The 13,879-nt window shown below is 36.5% G+C and overlaps 1 protein-coding gene across 24 annotated transcripts in view; it reads right to left on the reverse strand.

Moving 5' to 3' along the window:
- Positions 1-13,879, reverse strand: part of BAZ2B (bromodomain adjacent to zinc finger domain 2B) — a 290,518-nt gene that overhangs the window by 26,010 nt on the left and 250,629 nt on the right. For all 24 annotated transcript variants that reach the window (XM_074363742.1, XM_074363741.1, XM_074363744.1 and 21 more), the window contains 2 exons: positions 10,701-10,763; positions 9,537-9,681 (listed from right to left, as the gene is read on the reverse strand). In XM_074363742.1, the coding sequence (XP_074219843.1) occupies positions 9,537-9,681; positions 10,701-10,763 (208 nt within the window). The remainder of the gene's footprint in view (positions 1-9,536; positions 9,682-10,700; positions 10,764-13,879) is intronic.

Genomic DNA, 13,879 nt, shown 5'->3' on the forward strand with positions numbered 1-13,879 from the left:
TTACTAATAGCTGTCAGTGGACCCCAAGGGGGTCCACCACTTTCAGTTCAAGTGAAATTTTCTCCTTTGGCTCTCCTTAGTTGGGCTGAGGCAAGCTAAAACTTTCAAATAGATTTTACTAAAATCAAAATGCAGATAAAGAATGCAAGAAATGTGAAAACTTTGGCATTTAGCATACAGGTCTCTGTTCAATGGCTTTCTCCCAGGGTTCAAGGGCCCTTACCCATTCAATCTAGCATAACCTCAGGAATACTTTCACTGCTCCTCAATGCTATCTTCATGCTGATAGCGCTACCACAACCCAGCTCCTAGGAGACATCTTGCTATTACTGTGGAGAAGACTAAAGGAATCAGATTTTCATCAGTTGTCTATCTAGGATTGTTCCTTCCCAGTCTGATCTAAGAATTTTTAAAAAGGTGACTTTTACTGTAATACCCTCATCCTTCAGGTAAGATTCCTCCACACATCCTAACAGGACTCAGGTTTTATACTTACAGACCTAATGCTGTGACCATATCATAACACAAAATGGAAGAGTAATATTCACTTCACAGTACAAATAAACTTGTTGCATTTTCCTTCTAAATATCGAACATACAATCTAACATACCCAAACGGTTAGAACAGTTAATTGAAGGGCAACACATCCTTGGTTTTGGCTAAGTGGCCATGGGGCTTTCCTCTTTCCCACTTTCCTGAGGGCCAGCAGAAGGACAGCAGGGCTTTTAGCTAGTTAGTATCAGCACTATTCTCAGGATCCTTGGTATGTAGACTTTGATTCTTGGTATGCATACCCCCAGCACTGTTCCTAGACCCAAAGGTACCTCGACATGTTACTTGGAGAAACTAAGTGCTTCCTACCTTTCTTACACTAACCCATAAATACAAAGCAAGGTATGGAGTATAGTGTGTTGTCTCTTGGAGTGTTCTCGTTACACATCCAAGTCCTATGGAACCATTATGGTAGCTGGGAGACTCAATGTACTGTAACTTCTCTGCTTGTAAGTTGCCTTCACTAACACACTATGCTGCTATTAGCACTATGTATATCTTAGTAATTTTGTGACCATGCATCTTGTACAGTGGTTGGTGTCCAAGAAAGTCCTGATATCATGGATTTCTGGAAGGGGAGCACCCAGGGCGGGGGGACATAATTTCTCCCTGGGGTTAGTGGTACTTTACTGGGTAGAATTAGGATGGTCTTAATAGTGAGTGATGCCTGAAGATAGCAGAAGGCCCAAAAGTGGTACACTAAAGAGGGTGACTAGTGGTGATAGGGTGAGTTGAAACTTAGTTCTGTCTCTTCTTCCTTACCAGCTTAGAGATTTTCACGAGCCCTAAGAGGGAGGGTGAACTCAAAAGAGTGGCAGCAGCCCCTTCAGAAGGGAAAGTGGGGCAAACTCCCACTATCCCTCTGATACAATGTATGAGGCAACTGGTCCCTGTGTTTGTGAAGTCAGTTATTGTGAGGCAGGCTCTAAGGGAGTCTGAGTGGACACAACAGCAGGAGGAAATCCAGCAGTATACAGAGTGAGAACTAGGTTCTCAACAGGTCCACCACCATAAGCATGTGGAAGGATCCTTACAGGTTTGGCTTGCTTGTTTGCATGAAGGAGGGACAACAGTAATACTAAATGAAGCCGAGAAGGGGAAAACACCTGCCCTGTTACGGAATGAGCAGTCTGGGTTGACTAATAATGCTGAAACAGGTGTTGCCACCCTGTTTCCAAACGGAATGCTTGGTGGTATTGGTGAAATATATCCCTGTGATCTTCCTGACTCTTGAATTGAATGGGACTAGCTGTTCTGAGCACGATCATAAGCAAACCAGGGCTTGAAAACCCAGGGGGATGCCTGGCAACACGCTGTTGGTGCAGACACTGTTGGATGATTGGATCAGAAAAGGTCCACCTGAAAGGACAATGGTCTTGACTTTACTCTTTCATGCAGGAGGCACTGTTAGGAATGAAATAGTTCTTCTAGGTCACACAAGCCCCATTTCAGGGGAGAAAATGACAATAGACAGCTTAGTAAATGACACTGGTTTCCATACAAAATAAAAAGAAAAAAAAGAACAAAGAACAGAGAATATTGACAGGTTCATACCAGTGAATGTGGTATTGCTCATAAACAGAAGGATTGATAAGACAGAAGTTGATGGCTGCATAACCCTAGGGTGTAGGGGTGTAGTCCTATTCAAAAACTTGAACGACCCACTGAAACCATGGAAAAGAGTCCTGTGAGATGAGACACAGAATACTGAGTGGTTCACATTCAATACTAAAGAGTTGTTAGGAGAGTGGGAGACAAAGGAGATTAGATGGAGAAGGTCCCTGGGGTGGAATCTCCTTCAGGGATTAGAGACATTAAGCCTCACCCTAACAAACCGTCTGATAAAATCTCACAGCCTCTAGACTCCTCAGGAAAGACTCAGAATAGAACCAGGAGAAACAGCCTACATTATCCTGACTCTTTAGAAATGGGGTTACATCAGCTCTACATTATGAGTTTGATTCAACTCCTGAAGCCAGGCTTCTTTTGTTCCCTGACTTGGGCTGTTTCAAACCTAAAGAGGACTAGGGTTCTTCTCCAAAGGGTTGCTAAACCATACTCTTCAGTTCATTTTGCTGGAAAGGAGAACAACCTCAAACACTTATGGGCTTGCTAGAAATGAGGAACCAAATATCCATTGTTCCAGAATGCAAAAGAGCCTTGGCATACACATTTCTCTACTGGAGCTGGGATTCAGCATTCATTATGGCTGAAAGACCAGAATTACAATCACTGCAAAAGCTTTTGGACCTTTTGCTTCAACTCATTGTTCTTTTCTCAGTTATGGTTGCATAACTGGCATGGGTAGACGGGGGTATTTAAGTCCAGCAAAAGTATGTCCACATATCGGCTGGACATATTTATTGTGATCTCTACTGGGAGCGTCTATACCTGTTGGCCAGGTATGTTGCCAAAACCCAGCTGTTCTTACGAGAACTGCCAAGGTTGTGCAACAGTGTTGCATACCTGGAGGAGAAAGAGGATGCATTTCTTAAACAAGCACAGATTCAGGTAGGGTACTGAGCAACGCCATTTCACAATTTAACAACCTGTGCAGTCAACTCGACTTGACACTAGCACTGCAAAGTCTCTGGCTAAGAGACCCTGGGTGCATTAGCTAGTTTTGGGGTATCTGCTTTCCTCTAGCTGCTGAATAGTATACACCTTTTCTGGATATGGGGTTACTGTGCCTCTTGCATATGTGGGCAATATATACATACTATTAAGACTGAAACATGTGTGTTACATATTGGGGTTTCCAGAAATGATACAATCAGACAATTAGGATTCCTTTCACAATTGCTGCCATCTAACAATGGACTTGCTAACATGGCATTGGGTGGTTGATTCCTGCTACCTCTTATCCACAGGCAGTAGAGAATGCAGAAGAAGCATTCCAAAAGATAGCTGCATCAACCCTTCAACAACGACTTCTATAAGACTGTCTGGTTTGGCTGCCCTCTATTGTTTTTACTTCAAATGATGCTTATACCTCATAAAGGTTCCTCTACTTTGATGAAGTTCCTGGAGTTGAAGAGCAGAAATGAAGAATCTATTGGGCATGCCAGGACCCTCATTTTCTTTTGTCTGATAAAGTCTTTATTTCTCCTTCACTTTTTTTTTTTTTAATTAAAGTATAGTCAGTTACAACGTGTCAATTTCTGGTGTACAACCTAATGTTTCAGTCATACAGATACATACATATATTTGTTTTCATATTCTTTTTCATTATAGGTTACTATAAGATATTGAATATAGTTCCCTGCGCTATACAGAAGAAATTTATTTATCTATTTTTATACATAGTAGTTAATATTTGCAAATCTCAAATTCCCCATTTATCCCTTCTCACCCCTTTTCCTCCCGGTAACCATAAGATTGTTTATTATGTCTGTGAGTCTGTTTCTGTTTTGTAGATAAGTTCATTAGTGTCTTCTTTTTTATAGATTTCACATATGAGTGATAGCATATGGTATTTTTCTTTCTCTTTCTAGGACCCTGCATTTTTATACCTCAATATTCCTCTCCAAAAAAAGTATACTGATAATGGTTTCAATAGGTGGCTGGGAGGTTCCTGTTGTTCATACTACAGATGAATGGATGGATACAAATGTCGTCGATAGTCTCCTGCTTTCCAGATGACACTTGCTAGCTACACCCACAGGAGGGGCAATTTTGATTCTCTCTTTTCTCCAAACAGTTCTAAAATGTGTTGTTCACTCACTCTAGCAGGGGGAGATTTTGCTGCAGTCCTTATACCATATAGGGTATTCCATCTGGAGGACATCTTTGGTGGGAAAACGGCAACTCCTGGTTTCATGTGAAATTTACTGTTCCAGAAAAAAAGGACTGTATGGATCACCCCTGAAAATAATTATGGATTTTCCTTGGGTATAAACATGCCTGACCACAGAAGGTGAGAGGATGGTTGGAATATGATTCATTTACCTTATAGATATTAACAAACAGTACTGAATAATCCTCTGCAGCTATCCCACACAATGACACTCATCTCAAAGCTCTCACAATCTTAGATTTGTCAAACTCAACCTACTTAACTGTGGAGGAGGACCTTCTAGGCTTTCCACTCCCAGACAACATCATGGGAATTATTCCTCGTTGCTGCAGAGTTCACATTTACCCTGGCCGTTCATAATTTTGTTATTACACTGTGTAGAACACTCTTTATCTTCTCAGGGACAGAGTGACACTCTTTTTTTAAAAAATATTTTTTTTGTGGGGGTGAGGTCATTACATCTATTTGTTTATTTAATATTAGATTTTATTATTTTTTTTAATGGAGGTACTGGGACTTGAGCCCAGGACCTCATGCGTCCTAGGCATGAGCTCTACCATTTGAGCTAGGCTCATTTCCTAATGCTTTGGTATATTGTTTATTTTGGAATTTATCTGGACGTTTGATGTTTTCTTTAGAAGGTACCATTTAAAATCCAACTGATTTATAAGTAAGTTCATTTGTTTTGGTTTGGGTTTTTTCCACATCTGGTTACCGGGGGGAAGGGGGTGCGAAGGGATAAATTGGGGGTTCAAGATTTGCAGACACTGACTGGTACATATAAAATTGATAAACGGGTTTATACTGTATAGCACAGGGAACTATATTTGATACCTTGTAGTAGCTTATGGTGAAAAAGAATATGAAAATGAATATATATATATAGATGTTCATGTATGACTGAAGCATTGTGCTGTACACCAGAAACTGACACAACATTCTAAACTGACTATACTTCAATAAAAAAAAAGTAAAAAAAAAAAATCCAATTGGTAACTGTTTCAGATGGAAACATCCCACCAAGAGTCATGGGGTAGACTGAAGGGAAATAAACTCTTAGCTTTAGCTAAGTAACTATGGGGGTTCTCCTCCTTCCTTCTTCCTTGAGGCCCCTGAGCAAGCCAGTTTAGTCACTGAGCTGGTGTGCAGAGGGATAGCAGGAAATTTAGCTGATGTTGGCATTGTTCCCTGGGCCCTCAGTATGGGGACCATGGTCCTTTGCATTCATACTCCCTAGTGCTGTTCCCAGGTCCAGAGGTCCTTTGATATACATGTTGCTGTTTAGAGAAACAAAGGGTTTTCTTGGGCTAACTTGAGAATATAGAGTAGTGTGAAGGCAGGCATGTCTCTTAGACTGCTCTGTTGCTTACCAGCCTGCAGCTGGATAAGGCACAGCCCTGCAGAACCACTTGGAGGCTTAGGAGATCCTGTGTGCTTTGAATCTCTCTTCTCTTAGGTTACCATCACTGATAAACTTTATTATTATTAGCACCATATGTTTCGCTCGTGGTGTGGGTTATCTCGCATCTTTCACAACATGAATTTAATTAATATTTTACTTGGGAGGTAATCCAAGATCTGATTATTGTCTCTATGTAATATTATCAGTGATAATGATATTATAGGGAATTTTTAAAAACTTGTGCATTTAAACTTTTAAATAGATGAATATTAAATTTAACTTAATATTAAGAATAGATCATGCTTTTAAAGAACTTTAAAAAAGTGATAAATGGGCAGAATATAATAACACATATTGTTAACACTGTATTAACTTTCATTATCCATTAATTTCATGGTAGTTTCTACCAGTTGGTACTTATTCATCCTTATCAGCCTTGCCTCTCAGATATAGTACTTGCCTACATTATATATTTACACATGTTTGTTGTCTTCACGGATGCTGTATCTTTCCAATTAGATTGTGAGCTCTTTTAATTGATTCTTTTGTATTTCCATAGTACTTAGTACAGGGTACAGTACAGGTGCATACTAAACACTTGATTAAAAAAAGTCTACATCTGTTATTTATTTTATGACTTCCATAGTGCTTAGAATAATACAGGAGACCCACATTCATCAATGAATTATTAAAAACTTTATGAGAAAACAATCTTTAAGTGAAAAACTATTTCTACTTTTCCCTGTCGTACTGTACACAATCACAAATAATAGTGTAAGGTACAATTAATAGTTAAATACCACCTTGGAGCGCTTTTACATCCATTATTTGACATGATCCTTCTAACAACCAAAGAATTTATACAGAGCCTATTAGAATTCTATTGTGGACAGGTAATTCAGGGTCTTGAGAGGTGAAGTGGTAGGAATGGAAACTGAAGCCTAATAACTGTATACTCACTCAATCAATGCTCTCTAGTTGGAGAGGCCTAATATTAAATAAATTTAGAAAAAGTCTCCTGTAAGCAATTCTTATAAACCTTATAGACATTTAATTAATTATTTACTTTCTTAATTAAAGCATTTTTAGTGTGCCTATGGTAGTAAAGTACTACACTTAACACTATGGAAGATAAAAAGTTGTACATATGGGGCTTATAAAATTTAAGAAATGTAAGTAATAGCGCGTATATCAGCGTGCCAAGATAATGGTACAAATATTTGGTTTTCTAGTTCACAGATAGTAAAAACTGGTTCCACTTAAATAAGCTAGGGAAGAGTTTATAAAAGGGCTAGGATTTGAGCTGGATCAAGAAAGACAGGCGAAATTCAGATGTTTGAAGAAAAGGCAAATTAGCATTACATTGAACAGAATTTGGCAAAGCACGGTATGTAAAGACACAGAGGGAGGAACAAGCGTGTGTTGAGCAACAGTAAGTAGACTGGTCTGTGTAAATTCAGATTGGAGAACAGTGGAAAAGGTATTTTGAGGTCAGATTTACAGAGGGCCTGGGATGCGAGGTTACACACTGATTTATTACAACATCCTATAGGCAGTAGGGAGTCACTCAAGGTTTTGGAGCAGAGATGTGATATGGTGACAGAATGCAATGGAAGGAGGGAATTGTAACTGGAGAAGTTGAGGACAGTGGTAGCAATCCAAATACACAGTGAGAAAGAACTGATTTCAGTAGTGTTGCAGAGAGACTGACTTCAGACATTTTGAAGGATAAGCTGATGTCCTAAATAATTTCAAGTTTACATGCCCAGGTCACTGAGAAGTATGTGGCCCTTAAACTGAAGAAGCTTTCATTGGTCTGGGGTAGGGCCCCCCACCCTTTTTTTAAAAGCGTCTCAGGTGATTCTTATTACAGCTAAGGCAAAGCCACTCATCCAGACATTTCTTTACGTGCTCTTTAGCTTTACCAAAGCTCTGCACCTTCAAGTGACTCAGAATTTTGTCATTTTAAATTAGGTTTCTAAGGATCATATGGTAGTTCTAGTTTTAATTTTCTGAGGAATCTCCATATTGTTTTCCATAGTGGCTGCACCAATTTACATTCCCACTAACAGTGTGCAAGGGTTCCCTTTTCTCTACATCCTCCCTCACCAGTACTTGTTATTTCTTGTCTTTTTTTGATAACAGCTATTCTGACAGGTGAGAAGTGATACCTCACTGTGATTCTGACTTGCATTTCCTTGATGGTTAATGACGCTGGGCATCTCTTCATGTACTTGTTGGCCATCTGGGTATCTTTTTTGGAAAAATGTCTATTCAGATCTTCTGCCCATTTTAAAATCAGACCGTGTTTTTAGCTATTGAGATGTATATGTATATCTTTATATGTTTTGGATATTAGTCCCTTATCAGATATACAATTTGCAAATATTTTTCTTCATTCAGTAGGTTGCCTTTTCATTCTGTTGAAGGTATCCTTTTATTTTTTATTTTAATTAATTTTCCATGCTTAAAAATATTTTACTTTCAAATATTTTAAGCAAAGTTAAAAAAAAAGAACATTATCCTATTAAATCAACATCTACATCCATTTTAAACAAGAAATAAAACACAATTGATGCCTCCACGTACACTTCCTGAATCCATCAGCCATCCCTGCCCTGAGAAAGACAGAGCATGACTTTCACACATCATCCCAAGACATGACTTTATACTCTTACTTCATACAATTTGAATTCACAGGAAATATATTATTGTGCAAAACAATAATAACACTGTTTACTAGATGCCAACAATGTTTACATGCCAGCCATTATTCTAAGCACATTAAATGCATTGTTTCATGAACTGCTCTGCCCCCATTAAGACTTTTATTTAAAAAAAGGGTAGTTCCATTGCTAAAAATAACTACTTTATATAATTTCTGTTCCAGATGTCTATGTGATTAATCAATACTCTCTCTCCAATGGGCTGTTAAACTTCTACATATCATGGATTACATTTTATATACTCAATATCCTGCAGTACCTAGAAATGCCTGGTATATAGTCGGTATTCAACAAAATATGTTGAAAGAAGTTTTTGCCCCCATATATCACTGTGGGAACAAAAGCTATATCCTGAAACCAGTAAGCACCAACGTAACATTTTTGGCCCCATAAGAATTTAAACATTTGGAAATGTCCAGACACGGAGCTCTGAAAAGTTCAATTCAGATGGATTACTGAGCACATAAATGCATGATGTTCTGTGCTAGTTAATATAATAGGAACGGAGCCAGCAAAAAAATAGTTTAAAGGTAGAGTATCAAGAATCATGTTACAACACAAAACTCAAGAAAGGAAAAAGTTTAATGGAGAAGGAGGTGATGACAAATGTCAACCATGAACAAGATTTCAAGATGAATGAGGATTATAATAAGGATCTTAGATTTAAGCAAGTTACCTCCAGGGATACTGTCAGGATGGATGCTTGTTGCAAAGATTAAAGAATAAAGCACACGTTAGAAAACTTGACAATGGGAAGGAAGAGAAGTGGAGCAGTAGCTGTAAAGGATGATACAAGTGAAGACCCTTGCCCACTAAATAAGAAAAAGGATAGTTTATGTTTGATGTCAGAAAGAGCAGCAAGAGAAAAATCATGGACAGAGAAGGAATATTTATCAGTGAAGGGGCCATTATGAGTTCAAAAGGAATGGGAATCAAGGTTTTACAATATTTATCCATAAAGCAAATTGGATTCTGAAAGCACAAAACATATTGAAGGAATAACAGGGTTTTAAAAAATATGGTTTCTTATATTACTTTGTAACAGTTAATAGTTCCTACCTTCACCACTCTCCATGCCTTCTACAAAAATCCCCCCACACTGGGGAAGAATCCAGTACCGGCGTCTGTAACGATCCTGGCCAAACATCATCGAACGTAAAGAGTGAGAAGCGTCAAAGAGCTTCCTTCTGTACTGACTCTGTTGCTGTTAAAAAATGATGCATATAATTAAGCTATGGGTGTTAAGTGCTTTAAAAATTAATATATAAGTGACTTTACACTTATGATGCCTATAGAGCTGATAAGTTTCACTACTGGGAAAAGACAGCAAAAGAGTTAAGTATTACATTCCTGGTTTTAATTTCAGTAATCCTTATAAAGATAGAAATTACTTTAAGGGTAACTAGAATATTTTTGCTGCCACAGATTAAAAAGATAAATTTTATTTTATCAAGTAACTTGTAGTAAAGCATATCTTATACTTGACAATAAATTAAACAATGTGATCAAGTATTTTATCGAGCCAAAGCAAATTGGCTTAATTCTATTGATTACAATATATAATTAATACTTATATATGTAATTGAACATACCTGTATTTGCCTGTTTTTATACTCATGCTGTAAACTCAGGTAACGTAATATGACTAAATTTGGGGATAAATTTGTGATGAACCTAACACGGATATAATACACAGATTTCTCATAATATTAATCTCATAATACCTTTAAAAACTCATTTTTTTAAACAAAAAGTTCATCTAAAACTTCACTAATGCTACTGAAATTCAACCTTTAGTGAGAAGTACATAAATATATATAGTTTATAAATCCAATACAAATAAAATCCAAAATATACTAATGTAAAATAAAACACAAGATGCTAAAACTATTACCATAAATTCGACTGAATTTTAAAAGTAGTTAATTCCAAGAAATAAAACCATACATTTATTGATATTTTGCATTTAAAAGAAGAACTGAAGAATACAGGCCCTGGTTAAGTTTAGTACCATGCCTTAAGTGGCAGGTTTTTAACCTTGGCATTAAACTTTTAAGGTTTAATTGTGAGAATATTTCTAAAGCTCCTCATTTTAATTAGTTACAAAAAGATTGTTTTTATTTTGCATCCACAAACACCAATCCATACAAGGTGGGTTTTTGAAACACTGCCAAAAAAAAAAAAAAAAAAAAGGATATAAACTATAATCTGAAAAGTGCTTACTTTACTTAGTTTTTCAATCTGTTTTTCTAGCTCTTCAACACTTGCTGCTTGGTCACCTTCATCCTATACATAACAAAATACAGTATCATTTACCTGTTTTTGAGATTTATGCATTCAATCAATCAGCAAATCTTTAATGAAAGCCTCCTATATGCAAAGTACTAGGACAGACACTATGGAAGTGAGTAAGACTCGGTTCTTGCTCTCTATAGAGCTAATAATCTGGCAGGAAGGCACATAAAACATTACACTAATAAATAAAAACTGCCAAATAGCAGACAACTATAAGGACCTCAAGGGAGGTAGAGATTAGGGGTCATGGAGCTCAGAGGAGGGTGAGATTACTTCTAGTGGGAATCTATCAAGAGAGGCTATATGGAAGAAGTTGTGTTTTAATTAGCTACTGAAAAATTGTTAGGAATTGACCCAAGAAAAGAGGACAGGGCATTTCAGAAAGAGTCTGATACATCTCGACATGAAGAGGTAAGGTAGGGCAAAGATGAGTTTAGGACTAAATTGTCTAGAGCTGTAAATGCTTGGCAATAGATACTAATGTGATCCTTTGAGGGAGATTAAACATACAAAACTATGCTTTACAAAGATTAATATGGCAATAGTTGTAAGATGGCCTGGAGCAGGGAAAGAACTAGAATGGGCAAATCTTGTTAGTAGACTTTTGCAATGACTCAAGAGGAAGGGAGGATGTGGAATGTACTAGGGTGAAAAAAAGAGAATGGAGAAAAGCAAATGGATATGAGAGGTATTACATGGTTAGAAAGGTTAAGTCCTGGCAAGTTATGGATTTGAGGCAGAGAGGGGTGAGGGAGATGAAGGAGTAAATTATGATTAAAGGTTTAATGGGAGACTGCCAAAATATTGGTACCATTAACTGAAAGACTCTTTTTAGAGCAAAGAAGATGTTTTTTGAACACATTGAGCATTTAGAAGAAAAATAATTCCTACTATATACACTACTGACTTCATAAATGGAAAGTTTGTGATTATATGAAATTCTAGAAAATGAATATAGGAAAGACATCCCCAAAGTATATATTAGAGGGAAAGCGTGTATTAGAGGAAAATACTGAAGAAATGGAAGGTGTATGTGCTTCTTTGGATTTCAGTTGCACTGTTTCCTATACGCAAATCATTCAACAATTCTAAGGCTGTTTCCTAATCTGTAAATTGGTGATAACATTATTTTGTGATAACATTATCTGTAACATGGGATTTTTGTGAGGATTAAATAAAAACAGGTCAGAAAGTAACTAGCAGAGTTCCCAGTACATAATACATAAATAAGATTATTTTCCTTTTTTCTGAAAATTGTACTTTAATGAGAAGATGCAGGTACATCTGAGGTTTAAAAAATATAAGAACTTGTTTTTGATGTGCACTTTCTATAAGCTTTTTTAAAAAGCCACACTGCCACCAGCCACTCTCACCAACAGGTATTTCTAGACCAGTATAGTTATCTCCCCAATAAAAGAAAGTGAAAGAAAAGCCACAACAGTTTAACCATTACCTATCATTTATCCACTCCTTATCCAAATTTAGGGTGCCAGTTTACAATGGCATTAGGCATATTACTTGTGTTAACAGTAACATGATTTCTATTCAAAAGAAAACAGGCTCAATAACTCTTTAAATCTTGATACTTTAATTAATTAGATACTTAATAACTATATGATTCTAAAGTGACCAGCAGGATAAATGTTTGATAATTTGCTTATGTAAAAATCAATTCAATCAACAAATATTTGAAGTAAGACATCAAAGTAGCTATGGATCAGCCAAATTTAAGAGCCATTTCTAAGACTTTTCTTAAGATGACAAAGAAGTAATATGTCTACTAAAGTTTTAGTTAAAGGAATTTTGGCTAATAGTCCTCATAATTTTAAGAGATATAAAGGAATTTCCAAGGCCAGAGAGAAAGGCAACAACAACAAAACCAAGAACACAGACTCTAACCCTGCCATGGTTCCCCTTGGTTTCCCAACCAAAAAAGAAGGCCATTTTATGCCCTTATATGTCAAAGTTTAATTGTCCACATAATCTGCTACATGCCAACTTGTGAGGTTAAAGCTCACCTAGATTTCAACACAAACCTAAGTATTAAGGAAAGACTCCATGTGTTGAAAAAATGAACAGTGAACAGAAGAGGGAATCATCCTTGAGATACAGGGCTGTGACTTAGTCTCAGGGCAGTCTCTTCTAAGTAAAAGGGATAACATGGGTCTCGACGGAAGGACTCTTGCAATTAATCTTTTAAGGAATATAACTACTGACACTCTACCTATACTTTAATGAAGAGGCCAAACATATTTTTGGAGGAATAATGTGTCTATCTTATCAATCAGGTTCATTAAATAGTTAAAATTTAATTTTATTAGGAAATTGTTAAGTGGCTACCAGTTCTTCATTATAAAGAAAAGCTCTCAAATCATTTAAACGAAATGTTAACTTGGTTTCCCAGGTCCTAAAATATTCACTATTTTCAAACATTTTAAAACTGTTTTCTCACATTAGTAATAAGATACACATTTGCCAGGATTTTGATCAATGAAACCCTATAATCTAATTAACTCTATAATTCAACATTCAAAAAAATTACTTTAAATAACACATCTTTCCTAAAAAATATTAATAATGATTTTTAAAACATTAATACTGGTTTTTAATAGTCTTTATCCCTTTTAAAGAAAAAAATGTATAGTTAGCTAATTCTCCATGTGAAAAAGCCAGGTAAAACAAATAATTTCTGTAAATAAATTCTAATTTAGTGGGATGACTACCCAGTAGAATACACTGAAATCCTAATACACGATTGTCTAATTTATGAGAGTTAAAACTTCAAGACAATTTATAATATTAAGTGCTGAAAAGGGATAATAATTCTGTAAAAAGGTGATTAATATTGGTCAGGAAAGTTTAATTCCTTCAAAGGAAACAGCTCCACTTGCCAAATGAAGCAGATTGGTTATAAACAGTATCTCTGTTTAAGTAATTACAATTCTGATACCTAAATTATATACCTTCACATTGTTGGTCACAGCGTGAAAGTACGTGATCAAGTGGTTTCAGAAGTACAACATTATGAAGTACTTTCTGCAAGAAATCTCAATGTGGTCTCCTTTTCAGCTTGGTACTCTTACAAGAAGTAAAGCTCACTCTAGTGA

The sequence above is a fragment of the Camelus bactrianus genome, chromosome 5 (assembly GCF_048773025.1).
Source record: "Camelus bactrianus isolate YW-2024 breed Bactrian camel chromosome 5, ASM4877302v1, whole genome shotgun sequence".
Taxonomy (NCBI): Eukaryota; Metazoa; Chordata; class Mammalia; order Artiodactyla; family Camelidae; genus Camelus; species Camelus bactrianus.